At 43.0% G+C, this 25,793-nt stretch overlaps 2 protein-coding genes across 9 annotated transcripts in view; both read right to left on the bottom strand.

Moving 5' to 3' along the window:
* The window catches only part of CASP10 (caspase 10), a 30,704-nt gene extending 27,389 nt beyond the window's left edge, over positions 1-3,315 (bottom strand). The window contains exons 1-2 of the mRNA XM_059393195.1: positions 3,118-3,315; positions 1,128-1,481 (exon numbers count right to left, since the gene is read on the bottom strand). Of these exons, the coding sequence (XP_059249178.1) occupies positions 1,128-1,474 (347 nt within the window). The 5' untranslated portion in view covers positions 1,475-1,481; positions 3,118-3,315. The remainder of the gene's footprint in view (positions 1-1,127; positions 1,482-3,117) is intronic.
* An 8,834-nt stretch (positions 3,316-12,149) lies between these two features.
* CFLAR (CASP8 and FADD like apoptosis regulator) overlaps positions 12,150-25,793 on the bottom strand; it is a 48,236-nt gene continuing 34,592 nt past the window's right edge. For 7 of the 8 annotated variants that reach the window (XM_059393188.1, XM_059393187.1, XM_059393186.1 and 4 more), the window contains 2 exons: positions 18,685-19,195; positions 12,150-17,203 (listed from right to left, as the gene is read on the bottom strand). In XM_059393188.1, coding sequence (XP_059249171.1) covers positions 17,065-17,203; positions 18,685-19,195 — 650 coding nt within the window. In that variant the 3' untranslated portion in view covers positions 12,150-17,064. Of the gene's footprint in view, positions 17,204-18,684; positions 19,196-25,793 lie in introns of those variants that run through there. The other variant, XM_059393193.1, reaches the window with a different exon arrangement.

The raw sequence follows: 25,793 nt of genomic DNA, 5'->3' as shown, positions 1-25,793 counted from the left end.
AAAAAAAAAATTAAAAAAAAAAAAAGTAAAACAAAATTTTAAAAGATAACACAATAAGCAGTAGAGGCAGGCTCAAGAATCAACTATACTGTGTTACATATCTGAAAGTTGCTAAAGAGTGGGTTTTTAAATTTCCATGAAAAAAAATTTGTAACCAAATGTGGTGACAAATGTCAGATTTTCTACGGTGATCATTTCACAATACATACATATATCAAATCATGATGTTGTACAACTAAAATTATCATAATGTTATAGGTCAATTACATCTCAATTACAAGTAAAAAATCTTAACTAAATAAAAGTGTGTTATCTAAGGTCTGACCCATGATAGACCTGATGCCTGTACGTCACCCCATACAGATACAAAATACAAATAAAATACAAAAAACATATAAATACAAAATATCTGTATTTTACTTCTCTGGGTTTCACCCAAAAATGTATGAAAATTTAAACAGGACATGGCATAAATGATGTCCCTCCCTACGCCAGAGACATATCTTTTTTCATTTTGTTTATCTGGCCACAAGAACTCAGGCCTTCCCTCTTCTCGAGTGCCCAGTGACTCACAGGAAGGGCTGTCTGGGAATGAGGAGGGTACAAGAAAAAAAGCGAAGACCCGCCGTGCAGAGGCCAGCTTCCTTTGGCAGTGAGAAGCCAACCAGAGAAAGCCACTTCCAGGCCCAGAGTGGGGCGTTGAAAAGCCCCACTTCGGGGGCGCCTGGGTGGCTCAGTCAGTTAAGCATCTGCCTTCAGCTCAGGTCATGATCCCAGGGTCCTCGGATGGAGCCCCCCATCGGGCTCCCTGTTCAGTGGGAAGCTGCCCTCTGCCTCTGCCTCCTGCTCCAATGCTTGTGCGCCCTCTCTCCCTCTCTGTCAAATAAATAAAATCTTTTTTTTAAAAAAAGTGAAAAGCCCCACTTTGAAAACCTCTCATCTCAAGAGTACCTGACCCAGAGAGATCTGGTTTAGAAACACCGTCACCCAAGGACGGAGATAAGAAAAAGGGCAGAATTCCAGCCTCCTTTCAAAGCTCAGGGGCCTGAGTGAACACTACCTCGATGGAAACCCCCCCACCCTTCCCCCCCCCCCCTCACTGTCTTGATCACAGAGGCCCTCCTCACCTGAACAGAGAGACCCTCCCTCGGGTGGGCAGCAAACTTTCCACTTGCTCCTTGGTTTGGTTGAGGTAGCGCAGCAACGATTTCTGCTTGATCAGGTAGAGGAGTTCCGCCAGGAAGAAGGAGTCTTCCTCGCTCAGCTGCTCCTCTGCCAACAGATGATCAAAGATGTCGGAGGCCGAGCTGGCCTTCTCCAGCTCCTTGTGGGAGATGCAGTCTCGGCAGAGAAACTTCAAGGCCTCCACATCTTGGCTCCCCAGCTTTGAATCAATAGTCAGAAGCTTCCCCCGGAAGTTTGATTGACCATTATCATCTGAAGAGAAACTCAGACTTCGACATTGAGATGCCATGGCCAGCCTGAAGGAGACAGAGGTGGGGCAGTCATGAGAGAGGAAGTATACACGGAACCCCAACTCCCCAGGCCTCCTCTGTTCCAGGCATGAGACGTTCCCCCAAGTGCTGAAAGATAAATATTCCTACGAACTCCCTTCAAAACCCAATAGCCAAAAAAATGAGCCCCACACTTGCGTGGTGACCCTTCTGGCGGTCTGGAGGGAGGTTTCTTGGGAATCTAATTTACCGTCACTTCTCCCAAATCAAAATGGCCCTGGTGAGAGTGAGTCAAAAGGGAGGATGACAAAGCACAATGTCTCCCGGTTAGAACTCTTCACTCATTCCCACCAAAAGGCAGAAACAGCGCTTCGACTCATGCCTTTCATTTTAGAAATCAAGCAGTCTGGGGGGTTATAACTCAGAAGTGTCCATTAATCTAAGAACAACCACAATGGGACAGGTCCATATAGCACAAAAAGAGAAGCCACAATCCTAGACCCCAAAAGAAAGGGTGGTTTTAGTTAAGAGTTGCTCAAAACAACGAAGGAAGTCACAAATCACTAAATGAGTATTTCCACCTGTTCAGTTCCTAAAGTTCATATGGTATTTTCTACACTAAATTCCATTCTAATCAGAGGAGGAATGAACTGATAAAATTTTTCACTGTAATATTATTCGTTCTATAAGGCTTCAAGGCATATATTCTCTTTGGGAGACTTGGCTACTTAGAAACAAGAGACCACTTTCCAAAGGAAAGAGAACATAACAAAAAAACATCAGTAACAAAGAGCAGCTATTTCTAGGTGGTATAAACAGAAACACTCTTAATTCTCTTTTTGTCTCCTGAGTTTTCCAGATTTTATGCAACGAACACGTTACTTTTATTGCTAGAAAAATTAAACAGAGGAGCGTCTGGCTGGCTCAGTAGGTAGAGCCTATGACTCGATCTCAGGGTTGTGAGCCTAAGTCCCATACTGGGTGTGCTGCTTACTTAGAGAAAGATGGAGGCGGAGATGGAGAAAGAAAACCGAAAATAGTGTGGTTTTTTTTTTTAAGATTTATTTGAAATCTTTTTTTTTTTTTTTTTTAAGAGAGGGTGAGAGAGGGAACACAAGCAGGGGGAGTGGATGAGGGAGAAGCAGGCTTCCCGCTAAGCGGGGAGTGGGAAGTGGGACTCGATCTCAAGACCCCCGGCTCATGACCTGAGCCTAAGGCAAACGCTTAACGACTGACTCACCCAGGCGCCCCGGAAAAGGTATTTTCAATGTGATCATCCATGGGGTCTTCCCTTCTAGGAGTAGCCTGTGATACCAGAAACCCAACCAATGGCCTCTCGGAGACGGCTTCCTAAGGTATTCTAAGGGATCACAGGCTCGCCCTGCAGTTTCCCCCAAATTCCAACCTCCCGTCGGCTAGACTTTGTCTAACTGGAAGTGGCCAGACTTTGTCTGCATTTATGGACTAGCAAATTCCCGCCCATAAAAGTCTGTGTTAGAGCTTTCCTGGGGCTTTTTAAACCGTCATTCTCCCCGGCACAGCTAGTAAATGCAGGCAGCGATCGTGCCATCGGCCACGGGAGGTTCTGCAAATGTCTGTGACTAAGGCAAGGACCGAGGCTAGAGTGCAAGACCTCCGCAGGGGAAAGGTGCTGATCGCATACCTTCAGGTCCAACTCCCTTGATCCTCTGGAAGTAAATGGTTCCGGGGGAAATTGCCTGAAAATAAAGTTTTTAAAAAATTAGAATCTTCTGCGTAATCCAAGTTCCAGGGAAGTTGTCACTTGCGCGGGAAGAGAACTCAGGACTTGCTGCCTCTGCAAGCGAAAAGTGGATGGTCCGCTTCGGCAGCTTTGTAACATACTTCCTGCCTACGTCACCGCTGCCCGGCCGCCTTCCCCCCCCCCCCACCCCCTCCCGGTGTAGACGAACCCTGGCAGACAGCGCCTCCTAGAGGCAAGAGCCTCGACTTTCCACGATTGGGCTGCTCGGGACTTTCCCAGTTTATACCGAGGGTTCCTGCAAATGAACTTTTGAAAGGCCCTAAGAGTTCTAGGCATTCCCTTGGATCACTGAGGTTGATGAATCAAAGAAGAAAGAAAGAAAAAGAGAGAGAGAGAGAGAAAGAGAAAGAAAGAAGGAAAGAAGGAAGAGAGAAGGAAAGAAAGAAAGAAAGAAAAGGAAGGGAAGAAGGAAGAAAAAAGAAAGGAGAAAGAGTTTATTTTCCTAACCATCTCCTTCCCCAAACTCACTTAACCTTTAAAAATAAAACCCAAAAAGCTCAGGAAATAACTCTTTCTCAGCCATCTTAACTCTTTCTCAAAAAATTGTATGTGCAAATACAATTTTAAGACCGAGAAAATGGAGGTAGAGCTGGACTTTAGGCCCATTTGGAGATATCTGCAAGGAACCCATTAGCAGACAAAACTGATGAAGTCTTTGGCCTCACAGCACATTCAGTGCAGCAGGAAAGAGACTTTGAGGACATTATTTCTAAGAATAAAAACAATACCTCATACTTACATGGCAACTACCATGTGTGAAGCACCATTTTTTTTCACTTAATCATTCCAAGTGTCTAAGATACATATTATCAGCATGACCCCTCTTGTAAGATGTGAAAGCTAAGACACAGAAAGCTTAAGTAATTTGTCCAAGACCACATGGTGAACTAATGGGAAAGCCAAAATTTAAACCAGCAAATCTAGCTCTAAGTCACTACAGTATAATTCAGCCAATTCAAATGCACAGGGATCTGAGAAGAAGTACAGAATCTTAGAAAGATATTTTATCTCTGAAAAAAGTGATTCATGATGTTTTATTAACAAATATATTGAGTCCCATTTTCACATCCTTGGCATCATCCAGAGAACTTCTATGTTTAAGAAAGACAAGCTCTATCACTCAGCCATAAAAATGAATGAAATCGGGGGTGCCTGGGTGGCTCAGACAGTTAAGTGTCTGCCATTGGCTCAGGTCATGATCTCAGGGTTCTGGGATCGAGCCCCACACTGGGCTCCTTGCTCAGCAGGAAGCCTGCTTCTCCCTCTCCCTCGGCTGCTCCCCCTGCTAATGTGCTCTCACTTTGTCAAATAAATAAATAAATAAATAATCTTTAAAAGAAATGAGTGAAATCTTGCCATTTGTGAAAACATGGATGGACCTAAAGGGTATCATGCTAAACAAAATAAATCAGATAGAGAAAGATATATATCATTTGATTTCACTTATATGTGGAATCTAAAAAACAAAACAAATGAACAAACAAAAAACAGTAACAGACTCATAAATATAGGAAACTGTTGGTGACTAGAGTGCGGGTTGGGAGGTGAAGGGTACTAAGAGATACAAACTTGCAGTTATAAAATAGATAAGTGATGGGAATGAAACAGGTAGTGGAGGAAATATAGTCAGTAATTTTGTAATCATTCTGTATGGTGACATCGTAACTAGACTTAACATGGGATCATTTCATAATGTACAAAGGTATCCAGTCACTATCAGGTACACCTGAAACTAATCAGATATTGTATGTCAATATCTTTTTTCAAAAAGCCTACAACTTACTATGGGCAGAACAGTTTAATGGATTTAATAAAATGGTCAAAAGATACACCTCGTTGGTTCTGGAAAAAGTGTGAAAAACCCAAATGTGGTTGTGAGTGTTGAGGACATGATTGTGTGTATACGACTTCTCTAAAACCCCTACTGACAGGCTTGAGCGTGGATATAAGGAGTTCCACTTATTATTGGAACGTATGCCATTTGGAAATATTGTTTACTATTCCTACTAATAAATAAATGGCTCAGAGAAGAAAGAAAGAAGGAAGGAAGGAAGGAAGACAAATCCTAGTGGTGATGGCTGCACAAGCAGGTAAAGGTGCTTAATGCTACCGAATCATACACTTAAACATCGTTTGAACAGTAATTTTATGTTACATATATTTTGCCACAATTTTTTATTAAAGATTTTTAGTTATTTATTTGAGAGAGAGAGAGAGTGAGAGAGAGGACATGAGAGGGGAGAAGGTCAGAGGGAGAAGCAGACTCCCCTTGGAGCTGGGAGCCTCATGTGGGACTCGATCCCGAGACTCCAGGATCATGACCTGAGCCTAAGGCAGTCGCTTAACTGACTGAGCCATCCAGGCGCCCACAATTTTTCTTTTTTTGGAAAGACAAAGACACCCAAGTCCTAAGTCTTAGTCTTAGTCCTTGAGGCATTTCAGAAGGTAGTTTGGGGAAACTATCACTCCACACCCTGTCCGTAAAGCCACATTAGCTTTTTCAACCTTTTTGTAAATTTAATTTTACTTTCTCGGTGTTCCAAGATTCATTGTTTATGCACCACACCCAGTGCTCCATGCAATACGTGCCCTCCTTACTAACCACAACCAGGCTCACCCAAACCCCCACACCCCTCCCCTCCAAAACCCTGTTTTTTTCTCAGAGTCCACAGTCTTTCATGCTTCGTCTCCCCCTCTGATTTCTCCCAACTCACTTTTCCTTTCCCTCTCCTAATGTCCTCCGTGTTATTCCTTATCCTCCACAAGTAAGTGAAACCAAATGATAATTGACATTCTCTGCTTGACTTATTTCACTCGCATAATCTCCAGTCCCGTCCATGTTGATACAAAAGTTGGGTATTCATGCTACAGTACTAAATATTTAGCAAGCCCCTTCTATGTGTACAGCACGTACTGGGCACAATTAGAAAGGAAAGGTGAATAAAACACATCTGCCTTCAAATAATTATGGCTACTCCCCCGCTTGGCCCCTTCTTTTCTGATGAACTGTCTATAGTCCATGTTATTAGCTCTACTCAGTAGGTGAGGAAATCAAAGTTCACGGATGCAAAGATCTTGCCATCATCCCAAAGCTGGGAAGAGATGGGGATTCTGGGTCTCTCTGATTCCAAATCCCATGCTCTTGATCCCAAGGCTACAGGCTGCCCTTACCTCTAGATGCCGTGGTCTCTATAACCCCCGGCCAAGGGTGTGTTGATGTGGCAATGGGGCTTCACCTAAGTGCCACGGGGTCCCCAGGAACTAGGGATGAAGATGCCTTGGGGAAGGAGCAGGAGGTATTTGAGCTAAGCTTGGAAAGTAGAAGTAAAATAGAGACACATGAAGTAAACCTTCAACTTTTATCCTACGGACCCAGCAGAAACACTGGAACCAAGTTCTGGAGGTGAGATGGTGTGCCATTTTATTTGTGGTCAATATTTCATACTTCTTCCAGTTTAGAGCAGAGTAAGTGAGGGCATGCTAATGGTAAGTTGAGAGTGGTGGAAAGAATAGACATTTCTTACAGCACCTTTCCTGACTGGTTGCCGTCAACCGGGTCTACATCAAAATCTACACCAGTCAAAACCTATAAAGCCTTTTACAGTGATGGGAGTCTGCCACTGCCCTGGGGACCAAAGGGAAATACTGGACTGTTTCTCTGTTCTGCCTTCAGAGTGCCTGGTGGTGGTGGTGGTAGGCTTGCCTGGATAGCCAGGCTTTGGTCCAAGTTCTCCACCCTCTAAGTTTATAAAGGGGAACTTTGTAAGTGTAGACTCGTGACCTAAAAAATGAACACAGGTGATGGGGAAGATGAGTAGTATGCCAGCTGGAGAAGAGCTCTGTGCCTTGAAATTTTCAGTCCCCTTGCCCCGGGGCCTGAGATAGCAGGTTCTTTTGATTAGTCATCCCCTCCCCAACTTCCAGGCCCTCTCCCCCCCACTGATGCCACACCTTCTCCGCACACTCCAGACCTTGCCAGAACCAGTTGAATTCTCAGTATATGGGAGCACAATGAAGCCAAGAACGGAAGGGGAAAATGTTTTTTTAAAGGGGGTGGGGAGTACCTGGGTGGCTCAGTGGGTTAAGCCTCTGTGTTCGATTCAGGTCATGATCTCAGGGTCCTGGGATCAAGCCCCACATTGGGTTCTTCTCAGTGGGGAACCTGCTTCGCCCTCTCTCTCTGCCTGCCTCTCTGCCTACTTGTGATCTCTCTCTCTGTCGAATAAGTAAATAAAATCTTAAAAAAAAAAAAAAAAAAAAAAAGGAACTGAAGGGGAAGACTCTCTCTGATAAAGATCCCAGTAGAGATGTCCAAATAGTGAACTGGCATGAGACTGTAGCTAGACAAGTAAAGTGTGACCCATTTTGGATTCACTGTACTACCAAGTGATCTGTTTTAGTACCAAAGTGGTAAAAAAAAAAAAAAAAAAAAAAAGAGAGAGAGAGAGAGAGAGAAAGCCAGTGAATTTCCAATATTTAATGTAGAAAAGCTGAAAAATGGAGAAACAGAGAGTCACTTGTGGTCTATAACTACCTTAACATTTTAGTATATGGGGCGCCTGGGTGGCAGAGTCAGTTAAGGGTCTGACTCTTGGTTTCGGCTCCAGTGGTGATCTCAGGGTGGTGGGATGGAGCCCTGCCCCATGCCCCAAGTCGGGCTCCACACTAAGCATGGAATCTGCCTAAGACGCTCTCTCCTTCTCTTCCTCCCCATCAATGCACTTTCTCTCTAAAATAAATAAAGAAATCCTTCAAAAAGACTATTTTAGGGGCACCTGGGCAGCCCAGTCAGTAAGCGTCTGACTCTTGATTCCACTCAGGTCATGAGCTCAGAGTTGTGAGATGGCGTGGAGCAGTGCAGAGCGCAACTTCCTTAAGATCCTCCCTCCCTCTCCCTCTGCCCATCCCCCAGCTCACATACTCTCCCCTTCTCTCTAAAATAAATAAACAAAATCTTAAAAAAAAAAAAGGTAAAGAAAAAGATTTTAGTGTCTATCTTCTACTTTTCTATGTGTATACTATTTGCCAAAAACTGAACTGAGCTGTATGACTCTTTTTTCACTTAATAACACTCATGTATTTTTCTCCATGTCATTAAATAGTCTTTGAAAACATGATGTCTAGTGGCTAATGATATTCTTTTCTATGGATATACCACATTTATTTAGTCAATTTCTAATTATCAGACATTTAATATGTTTCCAAAATTTTTTGCTATTGTGAACAATGCTGCATAGAAGACAGTTATAGATAAATCTTAGCACATATTTATAATTATTTTCATTGGGTGAATCCAACTGTGGAATTAGTAACCTGATCTTTAAATTCACCCTTCCCCAGTCTGTGAACCCTGAAGGTCTTCCATCTTACTTTCTCATTTGAGTGACTTTGGGACAAGAAGCTAAGTACATCTAAAGTGACAAAAGCTCAAAGTTCCGTGATGATATTTCCTAAAGGAGTCTAATAAACTAACAATAGGTTGTCTGGGAAACTAGGTAAATGTGGTTAAAAGAGTAAATTTTTTTTAAAGATTTTATTTACTTATTTGACAGAGAGAGAGAAAGCTGGCAAAGAGAGAGGGAGAAGCAGGCTTGCCTGAGCAGGGAGTCCAATGCAAGACCCGATCTCAGGACCCTGACATCATGACCTGAGCTGAAATCAGACACTTATGACGGAGCCACCTAGGTGCCCCGCAAGTAAAATATTTTGATGCTGTTTAAAGAAAATCAAAAATAACTCAAAATGTGTCAGAGACCTAAATGTAAGAGCTAAAATCATATAACTTTTTTTTTAAAGATTTTATATATTTATTTTTTGAAAAACAAAGATGACAAGTAGGCAGAGAGGCAGGCAGAGAGAGAGGAGGAAGCAGGCTCCCTGCTGAACAGAGAACCCGATATGGGGCTCGATCCCAGGACCCTGAGATCATGACCTGAGCCGAAGGCAGAGGCTTAACCCACTGAGCCACCCCAGTGCTCCTAAAATCATATAACTCTTATAAGAAAATACAAGTAACCCTTCATGACCTTGCATTAGGCAATAGTTTCCTACATATGATGCTGAAACTTTTAAGCAACGAAAGAAAAACAGATCAATTTTGGACATTATGAAAATATACACATTTTGTGCCAGAAAAGACCCTATCCAGAAAGTAAAAAGAAAACACCTAGAATGGAAGAAACTATTTGCAAATCTTATAGATTAGTACTAGAGATTAGTACCCAGAATATATAAAATATAATTATAGACACCTGGACGGTTCAGTCCGTTGAGCTGAGCATCTGCCTTCAAGTCAGGTCATGATCCCAGGGGTCCTGGATCGATCCCCACATCGAGCTCCCCCCCAACACACACTGGGCTCCCTGCTGAGCAGGGAGCCTGCTTCTCTCCCTCCCTTTGCCTGCCCCTCCCCTTGCTTGTGCTCTCTCTGTCAAATGAATAAATTTTAAAAAACTTAAAAAAAAAAAAAAAAGAATTACACCAGAACAAAAGACAATCAGTTAAAATGGGAAAGAATTTGAATAGATGTTTCTACAGTGAAGATATGCACACGAAAGATGTTCAACGTTAGTCATTAAGGCAACGCAATCAAAACCACCATGAGACACCACTTCATACACAGTAGGGTGGTTATAATAATTAAAAAAAAAAAAAAGACAAAAACAGGGATGTGGAGAAATTGGTACCCTTCTACGCTACTGGTGGGAATGTAAAGTGCTCCAGCCCCTTTGAAAACCAGTCTAGCAGTCCTCCAAGAGTTGAACCTGGAGTTACTATGTGATCCACTAAGTCCACTGGACTTACACATACCTGAGAACCGAAAACATACATCCACACAGAAACTTACATGAATACTCAGAGCAGCATAATTCATAAAGGCCAAAAAAGTAGAAACAATCCAAATTTCCATCAGCGGATGAATGGATAAACACAACGCACCATATCCTATACAAGGGAATCTTATCCAGGCATAAAATAAAATGAAGTACTTATGTATTCTTCAACATGGATGAAACTTGAAAGCATGCTTAGTGGAATAAATCAGATACAAAAGGAAATGTATTGTAGGACATGGAATAATATATCCGGAATAGATAAAGGTGTAGAGATAGAAGGCGGATTTGCGCTTGCTCAGGGGCTGGGGAGAAGGGGAGAGCAGGAACGATGCTAACCGGTACAGAGGTTCTTTTTAGGTAGATGAAATGTTCTGAAATTAGATTGCGGTGATGTGCACAGCTGTGAATATATATTCAGTGACTTGTACACTTTAAAAGGATCATTTTATAAAAGATGAATTATATCTCAGTGAAAAAAAGAAACGGAGATCTGGAATATGTCTGGAATATGTGATGAGATGCCACAAGCAACCTTCTGATTGTTAACTGGGTGTGTCAACTTGACCGCTAAGGGATATCCAGAGAGCCAGTAAGTTATTTCCGGCTATGTCTGTAAGGATGTTTCTGGAAGGGATTAGCATTTAAATCAGTAGACTGAGGAAAGAAAATCTGCCCTTGCCAATGGCAACATCTAACCCATGAACAGTCAGGAAGAATAAAACAGGAAGAAGGGCAAATTCTCTTTTTGAACTAGGTTGGTCGTCTTCTTCTTCTACCTTAGGACATTAAAGCTCCTGGTTCTCTGGGCCTTTGGACTGCAGGACTTACATCACCAGCCCCTACTCCCTACTCCATCTCTCTCCCCATCCCCCAGCCACACTCTTATTGTGTATGCACTGGAGAATCTTGAAGGTTTCAAAGGAGGGAGGTGACAAAGCTGTTAGGGAGATTCTTCAGGGTGCCAGGTATGAAGGAATCATAGAATTAAGAGGCTGGAGGCAAGATTAGTGAGAAAGCTAGTACCGCAGTTCAATGGAAAGATGATGAAAGCTGGGGGAATTGTAATGATGCAGATAGATGGAAAGGACATTCTGGTAACAGAACCAACCGATTTGGAAACTACCTAAAGAAACATAGGAGAGGGTGGGTCAGGGCAAAATGATATTCTGGAGGGGCTGTTGACTTAAAGTGGGGACACGGGCAGAAAAGCAGATTTGGAATGAAGCTTTTGTTTATATTTGGAGTATACTGAGTTTGAGGTGCCAAAAGGAAATGAAGTGGAAACATTTCCCAGGAAGTTGCAGGGTGAGATTTGAAACTGAAGAGTCTAGACTAAAAATATCCTACGAGTTAGCAGCACAGGAGTAGTAGTTGAAGCTACCACGTTGTCAAAAGAGAATATATAAAGAAAAGCATGATCGTTGTGCATATCCACATCTACAGATCTGGAGGAGAAAGATACTCAGAATTGGTCAAGGAAGTCCTTGATCAAATTCTAGGGGGGACAGCCTGGAGAAGTAGGAAAGGGACAATGACCCCATAGAATCTATGGACTACTAGTTTGGTAACTTTGGTTCAAGTCCCCCTTGGATTTTGTAGATTTGGCAGAATGATTAAGGTGAACCCAGATAGCAAGGAAGTATGGAGTAAGTAGATGAGAGGAGAAAGAATATAGAGTATAGAATAGTCATATGTAAGACAGTGACTCAACAGAGAGGGACTGTATTTGATGGGGAGTCAGAGCCTGTTTTTGGACTGCAGGGTCAAAAACCAGAGAGAGAGAGATTAAAGATGCAAGACAGTTAGAATAACGCTCAGGAGCTATGCTAGAAGAAGCATGAAGAAAGGGAAGGAAATCCTAGCTTTGGGGCAAGAAGTCCTTACCAAATAATGAAGGAAAGATGTTACTCGTATCATCATTTAAAGAGGGAAAAATTTTAACTTAAATATGATAGAAAGCATAGATATAGACATGACTACTTGAATGAAAAGAAAGAACAGTGTTAAATATTATGACATTTATGTTTAAAATAAATACATTAAGGGTGTTTATATATTAAACAAACTGGACCCTTTTACAATATGTAATTTTTATTTCATTTTTTAAGTCACAAGTTGTGCTTTGTATACAAAGAAACAAGTAATATAATTGTATTGATTTAAAACTCCTGACAGGTTACCTGCATCAGATATATTGGTATATTCAATATAAAGGATCAAAACAAATATAAGGATCAAAACAAAAGAATGAATATAGATAAAGACTTTACACATTTCACAAAAAGCAACTCAAAATGATAAGGCTTAAATGCAAAATGCAAAACTCCTAGAACTTCTGGTTAATAAGTAGGAAAGGGGTGTCTGGGTGGTTCAGTGGTTAGTGGTCTGACGTTGGCTCAGGTCATGATGTCAGCATCCTGGGACCTGGCCCCACCTTGGGCTTCATGCCCAGCAAAGGGTCTGCTTGTAATCTGCACCTACACCCCCCACCGGCTTGTGGGCAAGCACACGCACATGCTCTACCTACCTCTCAAATAAATAAAATCTTAAAAAGAAATAACATAGGAGAAAGTTTCTGTGACCTTGGGTTTGTATGTTAAACATACAGGTAGCTCATATGTATGTATGTTAAAAATACAGGTATTTTTGAGATACACACTAAAAGCACAATCCAAGAAAAACAAACAAACAAACAAACTGTAATTTGAGTATCATTAAAATTATAAACTTCTACCATCGACTGGGAGAAAATATTTGTAGAACATATCTCATGAAAGACTTGTATCTAAAATATACATTTTTTTTTAAAAAAATATTTTATTCATTTATTTGACAGAGAGAGAGAGAGCACACACGCACATGCAGAAATACAGTAGAGGACGGGGAGAAGCAGACTCCTGGCTGAGCAGGGAGCCTGATGTGGGACTCGATCCCTGGAATCAGGATCGGAGCCAAAAGCAGTGGCTTAACCAACTAAGACACCTAGGCATTCTACATAAAGAACACCTAAAATTCACCAAGAAGAGGGCTGCTTTGGTGGCTCAGTTAGTTAAGCATCCAACTCTTGGTTTTGGTTCAGGTCATGATCTCAGAGTCATGAGACCAAGCCCCAAGTTTGTCTCTATGCTCAGCAGGGAGCCTGCTTAAAGATTCTCTCCCTCTCCCTCTGCCCCTCCCCCTGCTCGCTCTCTCTTTCTGCCTCTTTCAAATAAATAAATCTCAAGGAAAAAAAAAAAAAAACCTCACCAGTAAGAAAACAAATAACACAGTTTAAAAATGGGCAAAAGATTTGATAGAAACTCTGCAAAATGATATAGCCACTTGGGAATATAGTCTTGTGTTACTTCCAGAATTAAAGATAAGCCTACCATACCATCCAACAGTTGTTCTCCTAGATAGTTACCCAATGAGCTAGCCACTTACATCCACACAAAAATGAACACACAAATGTTTATCACACCCTTTTTCACAATGCCAAAACTTGGAAGCAACCAAGATGCATGTTAAACACACAGGTAGCTCAGATTTTAAGTGTGCATATATTTTTAAACAATAATTGGAAAATTTAAATCATCTAGACAATTTGTTTGCACTCATAACATGTATAAACATTGTAAACATTTTAATCATATAATAATGCAGAGCTGGACTATGTTAGGTTGAAAGAAATATAAATCCGACACTTTTTTGCTCTCACATAAAAATCCAGACTTTGTCCTCATCCAAGGAGGCTCCTTCCTGCTCACCATTTAGCTATCCCTACAGTGTAGCCTTTATCCTCACAGTTCAAGATGGAAGCTAAGGCTCCAGTCATCACATCCACATTCTCATCAGCAAGACAGAGGAAGGGATGAAAAGGTGAAGGACAATAAGCAACTGCCTTTTTAAAATTTTAATTCGAATATAGTTAATATACAGTATTCTATTACCTTCAGGTATACAATATAGTGATTCAACAATTCTGTATATTAATCAGTGCTCATCATGGTAAGTGTATGCTTAATTCCCTTCGCCTATTTCCCCCACCCCGCCCCATACCTCCCCTCTGGTAGCCATCAGTTTGTTTTCCGTATTTAACAGTCTGTTTGCCTCTTTTTTTCTTTTTTCTTTTTTTTAAATTTTTTTTAAGATTTTATCTATTTATTTGACAGAGATGACAAGTAGGCAGAGAGGCAGGCAGAGAGAGAGAGGAGGAAGCAGGCTCCCCGCCGAGCAGAACCCTGGAATCATGAGCCAAAGGCAGGCTCAACCCACTAAGCCACCCAGGTGCCCCTGCCTCTTTTTTATTTTGTTCTTTTGTTTTGTTTCTTACATTCCACATATGAGGGAAATCATACAATATTTGTCTTTCTCTGACATATAGTGTTTTATTAGTTTCAGTGGTAGAATTTAGTGATTGATTAGTTGCATGTAACAGTCCTCATTGGTCATGTGACCTCCTCAATACCCACCACCCAGTCACCCCATCCCCCACTTTCCTCCCCTCCAGCAACCCTCAGTTTGTTTCCTAGAATTCAGTGTCTCTTGTGGTTTGTCTTCCTCTGTTTCCATCTTATTTTTCCTCCCCATCCCCTATGTTCATCTGTTTTGCTTCTTCAGTTCCATGTGAGTGAAATCGTGTATTTGTCTTTCTCTGACTTATTTCACTTAGCACAATACCCTCTAGTTCCCTCCATGTCTTTGTAAATGGCATGATTTCATTGTTTCTGATGGCTGAATCATATTCCATTGTGTGTGTATGTGTGTATCAGAGAGATGTGAGATATGTATCACATCTTCTTTATCCATTCATCTGTCAATGGACATCCGGGCTCTTTCTGTATTTTGGCTATTGTGGACACTGCCACTATCAACACTGGAGTGCATGAGCCCCTATGAATCACTATGTTTATATCCTTTGGGAAAATACCCAGTAGTGCCATTTCTGGATCATAGGATATCTTTATTTTTAACTTTTTGAGGAATCTCCACATTGTCTTCAAGAGTGGCTGCATTTCTTCTCGTTTTGATTTCAGCCATTCTGACCCATATGTGGTGACATCTCATTGTGGTTTTGATTTGTATTTTCGTGGTGATGAGTCATGTTGAGCATCTGTTGGCCATTATGTCTTCTTTGAAGAAATGTCTCTTTGTGTATTCTGACCATTTTTTAATAAATATTTTATTTATTTATTTGACAGACAGAGATCACAAGTAGGCAGAGAAGCAGGCAGAGAGAGAGGGGGAAGCAGGCTCCCTGCTGAGCAGAGATCCTGAAGTGGGGCTCGATCCCAGGACCCCGGGATCACGACCTAAGCTGAAGGCAGCGGCTTAACCACTGAGCCACTCAGATGCCCCATATTCTGCCCATTTTTAATCAAATTGGTTTTTGGCTCTTGAGTTGTATAAGTTCTTTATATATTTTGGATATTAATCCTTTATCAGACATGTCATTTGCAAATATCTTCTCCCATTCCACAGGTTGTCTTTTATTTTCTTGACTGTTTCCTTTGCTATCTAGAAGCTTTTTAGTTTAACGTAGTTCTAGTAGTTTATTTTTGCTTTTGTTTCCCTCCACTCAGGAGACACATCTAGAAAAATGTTGCTACAGCTGATGTCAGAGAAATTAGGCCTGTGCTCTCTTCTAGGATTTCTATGGTTTCTGGTCTCACACTTGGGTCCTTAATCCATTCTGGGTTTGTGTTTGTGTACAGTGTAAGAATGTGGTCCAGTTTCATTCTTTTGCATGTCGCTGGCTAGTTTTCCCAGCATCATTTGTTGAGGAGACTGTCTTTTTTCCACTGGATATTGTTTTCACAGAGCTCTTTTGCAAGGAGAGGATTAAATGAGATAATCCATGCAATTTATATAATGAGCTAATAATAGCTCAATGCAAGCTTTTATTATTTAGAAATATAATTTTAAGGGTTTCGTAAAATACCACCCAGTGAATATATCATCATTACCATACCCTTATTACTGAGTACTTGGTGAATTTTCAGTTAGGGACTATTGTAAGATTTGAAGTATTTTACTACATTAACACATACAGATACACCCAATTTAACACCAAGTCAAAAATACAAAAATAAGGGGCACCTGGGTGACTCAGTGGGTTAAAACCTCTGCTTTCGGCTCAGGTCATGATCTCAGGGTCCTGGGATGGAGCCCCACATCGGGCTCCTGGCTCAGCGGGGGGCCTGCTTCCTCCTCTCTCTCTGCCTGCCTCTCTGCCTACTTGTGATCTCTGTCTGTCAAATAAATAAATAAAATCTTTAAAATACATATATGTATATAAAAATAAATATGTTTTTTAAACTTTAAATGCAATTTTTTTTTAAAGACTTTATTTATTTATTCGACAAAGATCACAAGCAGGCAGGCAGAGAGAGGAAGCAGGCTCCCCGCTGGGCAGAGAGCCCGATGCGGGGCTCAATCCCAGAATGCCAAGATCACAACCTGAGCCGAAGGCAGTGGTTTAACCCACCGAGCCACCGAGGCGCCCCTTTAAATGCAATTTTAAATAATGATTGCCTTTCAGGTCATCCCACCAAATGTGAGAAAGAAAAATGTATGTAGTTAGCGGTGAACTAGAACTGGAGTCTTAGACAGACAGACAGACAATGTCCAATTACAAAGACACGGCTATGCACTGAATGTTCGTGTCCTTCACTAAATTTATAGTAGTAGTAGCACAGTGGTAGATGTGTGACTACAACCCTGTCTCCACGCTCTGGCACGAAGGAAGGCAGCACCCAACTCAACCGGCACTCGGTTTTTCAAGTTTCACAGCCATTTCCTTCCTAACACGGGCTTCAGACACTTTCAGCAAGAGACCAAAGCCTTCCACCCAGAGGCTTTAGTTCAAACACACCTCCCTGATCACAGTCCTCACAGAGGCTCATTTCAGCACATACAGGACCTCACGTTCCCGCACAACACATACCCTTGCTTGAAAACTACTTCTGGCCTAGTGGTGGAGATGGCGGGAGTAGAAAAGGCTTTTGGCTGTTCATTCCCAAGAGAGGATGAGTTTCTTTCTCAGCGTGTGTTGCAACCAGACAGAGTACCTCTCCTTAGTAGACGCTCTGCTGTTCCAATCATACACGCTGCCGTTGAGTTCAATGTGGAGTTCAAGGAGCGGGCGTCTTCTGGAGGGAACAAGAAAGGCAAAAAATTAATGCCATGCAAATGTCAAAGAGGAGATAGATCGCCATTAGTTTGAAAGAAGCCAACAGAGGTGACAGTGCATTGAAACTGTTCCTTTTTAAATGCTCTACGAGCTGCTTAGTGAGTGATCCCAGCCAGCTGGCAGCAGTCTGGGCCAATGACCACAGTCCCCTCACTCAAGGGACAACTGATTCTTATCCTAGAGACATGCCAGCCAGATAATAACACACCTGGATCCCTTACGCAGATGCGGGTTGGATGCCAAGAACACTGCTGGCATATGGAAGGTTGAGATTTCTACTACAGTCCCTTCCTTGCTGCTGCGACTGAGCAGGGAGGGAGGCGGGTGTCACAGGCCACGCAATGTATTCCTGGGGTCCCCAGAGCCACCACAGAATGCATTTCGCACAGGGCTCCGAAATTTCATTCTAAATTGTAATGGGACAACTGAAAATAGACTGCCAGTTTTAAATGGAAATAATCCTCTTAAATGAAAACCAGATCACCAAGGTTTCCCTTAGAGAAGTATTCTTGGCAATCAACATCAGATATGTCTGTATAACAAAGAGTTGCCCATGTGGGGAGTCAAGTATCGGTTTCCATCCCTCAAACTGTCAAGACAGGGAAAGAAAAGAGCATGCGGTGTCGGGCAGAATTCGCAGACACAGGCACTCTCGTGCAGAGCATGTCCTAGAGGGCAATCTGATGAGACTGAAAGGCATCCCAGTCTTTCAAAATGCATGTCGTTTGACACAGCAATTCTTCTTGAAAACAGTACAGATAAGCACAAATACTGAACACAAAGACACTGAACGCTTTCCTTTTACGGAAGCAAAATACCTTCCAATGACCAAAAATGGGTCAAGTAAAGTACACCATAGCCTTATTCTGGACTGTTCCATGGACATTAAAATGATGTTGTCAGATACTGACATGTAAAATGCATGTGATGTACTGTTACACCAACTAAAGGCAGGTTATAAAGTAATAGCAGATGATGATTCCATTTTGATGATTCCATTTAGATATGATTATGCAGGTATCCGAGAAAGATCTGGAAGGCAATACACCAACATGTGGCTAACAGAAATTGATTCTAATAAGTAGGACTATCACTGCTTGTTATAGTCTGCTTTTGGCATTTAAATTTCACGGGTTTTTTTTTTATTTTTTCCAGTAAGGAGAATGTATTGCTTTTGTAACAATAATTTTTTTAAAAAAGACAAAAATTTACTTATTTTGAAGAACAAGATCCAAACTACAAGCTGACTACAAGTGACCTCCTGGAGCACAAAGCATTCATAAACTGTGCCTCCTCCTAAGGCATCTCCGGGAGGGAATGAAAAATCCTTTCCTCCCTGAAGAGAAGAGCATCAACGTGGCACAGCGGTCATCTAGATCGTGGCAACAAGAAAAGAGACAAGTGGTCCAGAGATGGGCCACACCCACCCAGGTGGCTCACCTTTCTTTCCCCAGTTTCTGGGAGAGGCACTGCAGGTACAATGACGGAGAGCTGGAGGACCGCTCCAACAGGGACACGTCCGCCTTGCACAGGCTCCAGAGGAAGTCAGCTTCTCGGTGAAGGGTAGATGATCCAGGCTGCTTGGCTTTTGATTCCAGGTTGTTGACCGCTGGTCCATCCACCTCCAACAAGCTGCTGTTGTCCAGCGGGTCCTCTAAGTCCACATAGTTCTGAATAAAAAAGACCTTTGGCTTCCCTAAGAGAAAAGGGCACGCGTCTCCCATGAACATCCTCCTAATCTGATCCAAAGGGAACCCTGAGTGTGTCCGATCAACGCCAAACACACTGTGGGAGCCACCTCGGCTCACCAGGACGCACACAAAGCTGTCATAGTCTCGGTGTTGAGGCATGCAGGCAACTCGGCGAAGGACCTGGATTATACCGTCCACACTCAGATACAAGAAAGACTGAACTTCATAGCCCAGGGAAGTAAAGGTGTCCCGAAGAAATGCTGGATAAAATAAACAAACACGCACACACAGACAACAACACTAGGGTGAGAAAAGTTTGAGACACCAGGTAGCAATTCTAATAAGCACAGTCAATCTCCACTACTTAATTCATTTCTGCTTTTGTGCCATAATTTTGAGGTTTTGAGGGACCTGAGCTCGGGGCAGGAAGAAATCAACCTGAAACACACGACCCTCAAGTCCCAGGTTCTCAGTTACAATCTGTCCCTTGCTAGAGGCTACCTCCACATCTGGCCACGGGCACGGACTGAGCCCACTTTTAGTCCAATGCAACCAAAGGGGGACCAAAAACTTTTCTCTTCCACCAAAACAAAGCTTGGATTTTTCAAAAAAGCTCTTTCTAAAACATGCAAGTATGTAGGAAATGGATGCGTTTGCAGAGCACAGATCCAAATCTAGATCCAAACGGCTGCAGAGAGGATGGCCCATGTCACAAGTTCCCTCATGTCCACAGGCTGTGGGCTGATACAGAGGCCCTTACATCTAAGCTGCGACCATTTCCAGACTCTCCAGTTCCTCTCATGACCTGCTTCCCAGTGTTTCCTCTGACTGAGCACTGGGAGCCCTTAGCCAAGCTCCCCTGTAGTGCCCCCCAAGAATTCCTCTCCTAGTTTCCAGGAACCCCAGATTAACTTTGCCTGCAGGAAGAGTGAAAGGCAGTGGAAAAGGCAGACTTTATGCCAGACAAGCGTGCCTTCTAACACTGAACTTACCACACCTGCGGGCTGCGTGACTTTAAAGAAGTGGGTCTCCCCAGCATTAAATGGAAGTAACAATACCCACCCTCTGAGCACACAGGGAGGATTAAATGAGATAATACATATAAAGCTCCTGGGCTCTATTCCCTTTGTTAAAAAATCTTGTTTGCATTTTCCAGAAATTTCTATAGCCTACCCAGTTCATTTCTTTCCCATCTGCTCAGCTTGCCTTCATCAGAGAAATAAATACAATCTCCTGCTTTGTTCTTTCTTTCTTTTTTTTTTTTTAATAGATTTTATTTATTTATTTATTTGACAGACAGAGATCACAAGTAGGCAGAGAGGCAGGCAGAGAGAGAGGAGGAAGCAGGCTCCCCGCTGAGCAGAGAGCCCGATGCGGGGCTCGATCCCAGGACCCCGGGATCATGACCGGAGCTGAAGGCAGAGGTTTCAACCCACTGAGCCACCAAAGTGCCCCTGCTTTGTTCTTTCTTTCTAACAGCAGAGACAGACATCTTTCTCTTCCTCATGAAAAAATCCCACATCCCTTTGAGGAGCCCATTAAGTTTCTGTTCCTTGTCTGAGGGATGCCTACATTTCTTAGTTCCATTGCAGAGCAGAAAAAATGTTATTCCCTAAGCTAAATAGACATCTCCAATTCCAGGTTGTTACCCAGAACTCCTACTCCTAGCCAGCTTTTCTGGATCTTTCTCCGTGTCTCATGACTACGTAACCACCTCCCTTCATCCTCTGAGCGATGGTCTTCCGGAAGTCCGGCACTGCATCCAAACCAGATTAAACCACACACGACTTAATTAGAACAGAGAGAACTTCTACCCAGGGACAAAAGGGCCCCATCTCATACCAGTGCAGGCATCACAGAAAGTAGAGGTAAGTAACTCTCCTGAAATTACCACATACCTGTTTGCCACAAATTGTCAAATCTCTGCATTAAATGGAAACAACATGATGTTGTTCAAAGACTCACAGCTTTGGGGCGCCTGGGTGGCTCAGTGGGTTAAAGCCTCTGCCTTCAGCTCAGGTCATGATCTCAGGGTCCTGGGATCGAGCCCCGCATCGGCCTGCTTCCCCTCCTCTCTCTTTGCCTGCCTTTCTGCCTACTTGTTATCGCTGTCAAATAAATAAAATAAAAATCTTTAAAAAAAAAAAAAAAAAGACTCACAGCTTCAACCAAGAGTTTCAGCCTTCTTGTCCTACAAACTTTACCAACCCCCAATAAACTATAAGAGTGAAAGTTGGCTATTGTAATTTCTCTTCCAGCTTCTCAACAGGAAATAGGAAGAGAAAGATAGAGAAAGAAACACAGCCTTGGGTGAACAAAAAGCTGGAAAAAACAGCCACTGGACAAAGAAGAGCTCTCTTGAGCGTTCTTAATTTAATTCACCCAGCCTACAGGCAGTGCCCGGCCGGGTATGTTCACATTGGGTCTAGTAGAACTGCCCCCTCAGGAGAGCTGGGGTTAATCATGGCCCCACATTTCTCATATATGGCACTTCTAAATATGTCCACAAGTTCTTTGACCCGCTTTCCTTAAAAAGAGTAATTCCCTTCCCCTTGAATGTGGACCATGCTTGGTAACTTATTTCTTTTCTTTTTCTTTTTTCTTTTTTTTTTTGGTAACTCATTTCTAATGACTATAGCATAGAGATACTATGGGACTTCCATAGCCAGATCATAAAAAGAATACAGCCTCTACCTGGCTTTTTCTCTCTTTTGAACAGCTTACTCTGGGGGGAGCCAGCTACCATGTCAGGAGAACACTCAGGCAGTGCTGTGGAGAGGCTCACATGAAGAAGAACTAAGGCCTTGCACCAGCTTCACAGACATCTGAGTGAGCCTCCTGAGAGGATCCCTGGATCCCAGTCACGCCTTCGGATGACCCCAGCTGAGATCCCACCACAATCTGCCGAGAGACTCCGGGCCAGAACAGCCCAGCTAAGCTACTCCTCAATTCCTGCTCCACACACACTGTGAAAGATACTATATAAATTCATATCGTGGTTTTAAGCCACTATATTGTGGAGTAACTTGCACACATTCTTAGATAAATAATTTACTAGGTAAATCAGGAAAAGGGAATGATAATAACCATTACTTAAGGATGTAGTTAGGGTACCTACTTTTTGTCTGGCCCACAGGTAAATGGGGGGGGGGGGTAGAAATTATATATCACGTAATAATGGAGACATATAAAGAAGGTGCCAATCTCCTTTAAACCCTGTGATAAATAAATATTAGGAGGGACATGAAGGACATGATACACAGGTGGGTGGAGAACCTAGTAACAGCTCACTCATCCCCACAGGATCTCAGTGTGGTAGAAAAGGCGCTACCCCCTGGCCTGCCCCTCAGCAGGTGTAGGCAAGCCTTCCGTACCCAGTACCGGGCTCAGCTGGAACCCAGGACCGGACAAAGAGCACCCAGACAAGGGCCCCAGTTCCATCACTAGTTTCGTTCCCAAGTCTTGGTTTGAGGACCCACATGTCATGGCGTTTTCTTTCCTCCAGGGGGCAGAAGCAAACAGGGAAACACCAAACTCAAAGGGACTGTTTACTTCTCTCAGAGGGCCTGCCCTCCCTCAAAACCCTCTTCTCACGGATAGATTTCCTCCCTCACCAAAGTCCCCGAAGCAAAGCCATGGTCTGTCTTGCCAAGCTGATGTGCAGGAGTCAGGGACAGAACAAGGGCTGTCCCGTGCCTTCTCTCCCTTTCCCTTTTCTGGGTTCCCAGTGGGTTCTGGCGGGAGTGGGGGCTGTCACAGCAGAGAGCAGGCAGCTGCATGGGGCCAGCAAAAGAGGAACCAGTTTTGGAATCCCAAGATCTAAGTTTAAATCCTGGCTCCTCTCCCTATCTGCTGGGTCTGAACCTTGCCTGATCCTAGAAAAACTAACTTACGCCAACAGAGGGACTAGGAAGGGGACAGGAATCTGATGTCTGGGCAGAAAATGCTTACCTTATAGAACAGGAGAAAGAAGAATAAAGAGGAGGTGAAGGCAAAAATGGGACAGTCCCCCAAAGCCAATAAAGACGGCAATTTGGAGGGACCTCAGACCAAGATGGAGCCGCCATTAAATATCCCTCTGGTAGCCCAGTCACCTCAGAAGACACAGCCTGAAGTCCTCGTCATCGAGATGTCCCGTAATGTCACATCTTTCCTCTCTCTTAGAGGGAGGGTTGATGCTAGCTAGCATTTGCAACTTTCTTGCTTGGGCCAACAAGAACATGGGTAGAGCCCAGTCTGGTTTATGAGATCAACAGAGTAATGACAGTAGGAGTTTGAACAAACTAACTGTCTTAATTTATTCATCTGTAATTACTGTGAGTACTACTAATGCCTATGCCATGTTCTTCAAAAGGTGCCTGTGAGGATCCGTAAGATGCCTGTAAAGACACTTTGCCAACTATGGGTCCTTACTCAAATGTAATATATTAATTTTTAAAAGAAAATGAAGACAGCCCCTCATGGAGCCTGCAGCACATCTCTCTCATGGAAGCTGCTCCTCAGACAGGACCTCCACAGGGAAGTCTCTCTAGCCTACGCTGAAACGCGTGGGGAGCAGTTGGAGTCTGTGTCCCATTTATCACAGAAGCTGCCTTGTCATTTCCCTCAAATGGGGAAGAAAAACTTGGATGCTGAGTTTGGAAAATAAAACTTCAGCGACTGCAGAAGTCACACTTCTCCTTACACCCTCCCTGGAAACCCCAGTCCTGACCCAACCCTATCTCCGTAAGCCTCAACTTCCCCAAATGATGAGTTTTTGTGTGGCCTTGCAGTTAGGACAAGGGCTAGGGTCAGCACCAACCAGAAGGTTTGGGGGCTATTGAGATGAAATCCAAAAAAACTAAATACGGCAAAATGACACCATTCGTTGAGAATTTGTTTTCATTTAAAATGAGTTCACACTGGGGTGCTGGTTGGCTCAGTCAACAGAGCATGTGATTGTGAATTCAAAGCCCACCTGGGGTGTAGAGTTTACTTAAAAATAAAATCTTACGGGGCGCCTGGGTGGCTCAGTCAGTTAAGCGTCTGCCTTCGGCTCCGGTCATGATCCCAGGGTCCTGGGATCGAGCCCCACATCGGGCTCTCTGCTCGGCAGGGAGCCTGCTTCTTTCCTCTCTCTGCCTGACTCTGCTACTGGTGCTCTTTCTCTCTGTCAAATATATAAATCAAATCTTTAAAAAAAATAAAATAAAATCTTACGGGGTGCCTAAGTGGCTCAGTTGGTTGAGTGTCTGCCTTTGTCCCAGGTCATGATCTAAGGGTTCTGGGATCGAGCCCCACATCAGGCTCCTCACTCGGCGGCTGTCTATTTCTCCCTCTCCCTCTGACTGTTGCTCTCCCTGCTCATGCTGTCTCTCTCTCTCTCTGTCAAATAAATGAATGAATAAAATCTTAAGAAAAAAATCTTAAAATAAAATAAAATTAAATGAGTTTGCATTAATCTTGACACAATCTATAAAAAGTCCATTAAACCAATGTATAAAATAAGAAAGGTGGAGTGCCTCATCATTCTTTTTACCACTACTTAATGAGCACCTTGTAAGAGCCCAGTTCTAATTATAATAAAGCATACAAATGCAGGCACCTGGGTGGCTCAGTTGGTTAGGTCATGACCTCAGAGTCCTGGACCCAGAGTAGGGCTCCCCACTCAGCAGGAAGCCTGCTTCTCCCTCTCCCTCTGCCTGCCACTCCCCCTGCTTGTGCTCTCACTCTCTTCCCGTCAAATAAAGAAAATAAAATCTTAAAAATAAAAAGGGCATACAAATGAGAGCCAAGTCGGGCAGGATATTCTTAGTGAGAAGGGGAGTTAAGTTTCTTTACAGGAGGACTGCTCAGTCTTTCAGACCAATATGCAAATCTCAAAGGAGGAACAAACTATTCATCACTTCTCAAATTAGCTTGCCCCCAAAACTCGTGTTTTAAAAAGTTCCTCTTCCTATGTTGCAGAAACACTGTATTTCATGTTGGGAAATAAAGATGAGCCTATCAAGGAGCCTATCATCTGGTTGGGGAGCTTATAAATGGGCACAAAACAATAACTGGTATGTCACACAGTACAGTGGGGTTTTAGGTAAAAAAAAAAAAAAAAAGCCGTCAGAGGAGGGATCATCAGTGCAGTCTGAGACACCTGGAGATGAGACTGCAGTAAAGATATTAATTTAGGTGGGGGCCCGACAAAACAGAAGAAAGGGGACACCTCCCCCCGCCAAGTAGGGGGATGATTATAAACAAGGACAGAAGAGCGAGTGAGCTAGGAAGCGGTGATAGAGTCAGCTTTGTGGAAGTCTGACCGACTTTGTGTAAGTCTTTCATTTGTTTCCAGAGACCAATCAAGGGGTTTTAATGCACAACCCACATTCACTCAAAATTATAAACTACCTTTTAGATGTCTTCTTTTTAAGTACAAATGGTTACTAGTCATTTTTTCTGGACTAGCTTTTCTTAGGAGAAAACAGTATCCATAATAAGCCTGTCTACTGCATGTCAAAGAGGCTTGTAGCACACCTCAGGCAGCCCCAGAGCTCTCTTCCACGTAACCACAACTCCTTATCCACAATTCAGAAAACCCAAAAGCTCTGAAAACCTTAAGTTCTTTTCTGGGATTCATTTTGTGGCAAAACTTTTCCTGAACTGGTGAGAAGCTGTTGATAGCCTTTATTCCACTCAGTGTAACTATCCACTCATCTTGCTGTAGAAATAGTCATGTATGGGCTCTAAGACCTTTACAAGTATGAATTCATTCACTTCTCCCAAACTCCCCATGAGGTATCTCCTGTTAGTGAACTATTTTATGAAAGAGAAACTGAATGGCGCCTGGGTGGTGCAGTCGGTTAAGTGTCCCACTCTTGGTTTCCACTC

This window comes from Mustela nigripes, chromosome 3 (genome assembly GCF_022355385.1).
Source record: "Mustela nigripes isolate SB6536 chromosome 3, MUSNIG.SB6536, whole genome shotgun sequence".
Classification (NCBI taxonomy): Eukaryota; Metazoa; Chordata; class Mammalia; order Carnivora; family Mustelidae; genus Mustela; species Mustela nigripes.
Note: the sequence above shows the minus strand (reverse complement) of the source record. Positions and strands in the feature narration are given on the sequence as shown.